At 36.5% G+C, this 1,833-nt stretch overlaps 1 protein-coding gene across 1 annotated transcript; it reads left to right on the forward strand.

Moving 5' to 3' along the window:
* Window positions 1–389: 389 nt before the first annotated feature.
* Window positions 390–1,601, forward strand: LOC106764024 (acidic endochitinase). The gene is made up of 2 exons (XM_014648226.2): window positions 390–861; window positions 978–1,601. Exons 1-2 carry the CDS (start codon window positions 459–461, stop codon window positions 1,466–1,468), a joined length of 894 nt encoding a protein of 297 aa, XP_014503712.1. The 5' UTR covers window positions 390–458; the 3' UTR covers window positions 1,469–1,601.
* Window positions 1,602–1,833: the final 232 nt, after the last annotated feature.

Consider the following 1,833-nt stretch of genomic DNA (forward strand, 5'->3'; position numbering starts at 1 on the left):
TATATATTATTACAATATATATTACTTATCATAAATTTGTATAAAATATTTTTAAAAAAGTAAAATAATATTTATTCGATATATATAAACTATAATTTTATAACGATTTCTTTAAATAATTTTTAATTAATTAAAAATGTAAAAAATTAACACTCTTTTAATATATTTATTATTTTTGGTTAAATTTTTATAATTTTTTTCTCATTTAATGTTTCTTCCTCGTTACTTCATATTTATCAATAAATAAATCAGGTATAAAAATATTAAAAAAAAATGCACTCTAAATAATGTTAGAATTTATATACATTGCTGTTGTCAGTCAACTAAAGACTTTGCTAATCCCCAACATTTATGTTCACACACGTTGAAGCACCTATAAAATGGTACCATCTCTTGCATCTTAAACCAAACCAAACCACAAGCTAACATACACAACAAACACATAAAACCCTAGAATCATGGAATCCCTAAGCAAAGCCTCACTCCTCTTACTCCCTCTCTTGTTCCTTTCCCTGCTCAGCGATTCCCATGGTGAAGGAATAGCTGTGTACTGGGGCCAAAACGGTGGAGAAGGCAGCTTAGCAGAAACTTGTAACACCAAAAACTACCAATTTGTGAACATAGCCTTTTTGTCTACATTTGGCAATGGCCAAACCCCTCAACTCAACCTCGCTGGCCACTGTGATCCCCAGAGCAATGGTTGCACAGGGTTGAGCAGTGACATCACCACTTGCCAAAACGGTGGAGTCAAAGTCTTGCTCTCCCTTGGAGGAGGTGCTGGAAGCTACTCCCTCAACTCAGCTGAGGAAGCCAATCAACTTGCAACCTACCTCTGGGACAATTTCCTTGGAGGACAATCTGGTATATATATATATATATATATATATGTGTGTGTATGAGTGTGTGTTTCTACAGTTTCTAAGTGTTAAATTATGGTAGTGTTAGGTTTTGAGCATTTTGTTTCCTTGGTAATGCAGGGTCAAGACCATTAGGTGATGCAGTGTTGGATGGCATTGACTTTGACATTGAGTCTGGTGGAAGAGAACATTGGGATGAACTAGCCAGGGCACTCAGTGGGTTCAGTTCACAAAGAAAGGTGTATTTGTCTGCAGCTCCACAGTGCATAATCCCTGATGAACGCTTGGATTCTGCCATCCAAACTGGGCTTTTTGACTATGTCTGGGTTCAGTTCTACAATAACCCTTCATGCCAATACTCCAGTGGAAACACCGACAACTTGATCAGTTCATGGAACCAGTGGATCACTGTGCCAGCCACACAAGTCTTTATGGGGCTTCCTGCAGCAGAAGCAGCTGCTCCAAGTGGCGGTTTTGTCCCTTCTGATGTGTTAATTTCTCAGGTTCTTCCTAAGATAAAACAGTCTTCAAAGTATGGTGGAGTTATGCTATGGAGCAGATTCTATGATCTCCAAAATGATTACAGTAATAATATTATTGGCAGTGTTTAAGTACTTAATTGTCAAACACTGCTTAAATAATTAATGATCACCACTTAATATGTGTGTTGTGAACTCAATATACGATTATTGTAACACTTGGCTTATAAGTTACAGGTTATATAATAAAAGAGTTCGTTCTAAAGTTCCATTTTCAACTTTTCTGACGTATAATTGTTGTCATTGGTAAGACACTAGGAACTTCATAAGCTCGATATGACAATTCATCTTGAATGTGTTCAACTTCAACATGACCTTGAGGTTTTGATGGGATTGTCACGCACCAGCCAGGAAGTTCTAACATATTCGGCTAAGGGATATAGTAAACTGTTTTGCTTTTTGTGAAAGGATGAACGAATCATACGAATCATATCTTC

Source organism: Vigna radiata, chromosome 1, assembly GCF_000741045.1.
Source record: "Vigna radiata var. radiata cultivar VC1973A chromosome 1, Vradiata_ver6, whole genome shotgun sequence".
Taxonomy (NCBI): Eukaryota; Viridiplantae; Streptophyta; class Magnoliopsida; order Fabales; family Fabaceae; genus Vigna; species Vigna radiata.

What these genes read in the sequence shown, in the direction of transcription:
- LOC106764024 (XM_014648226.2), top strand. Translation starts at nt 459, where the DNA reads ATGGAATCCCTAAGCAAAGCCTCACTCCTCTTACTCCCTCTCTTGTTC. An exon ending in TTTCCTTGGAGGACAATCTG is followed by an intron (nt 862 to 977) that starts GTATATATATAT and finishes TTGGTAATGCAG; the next exon opens with GGTCAAGACCATTAGGTGAT.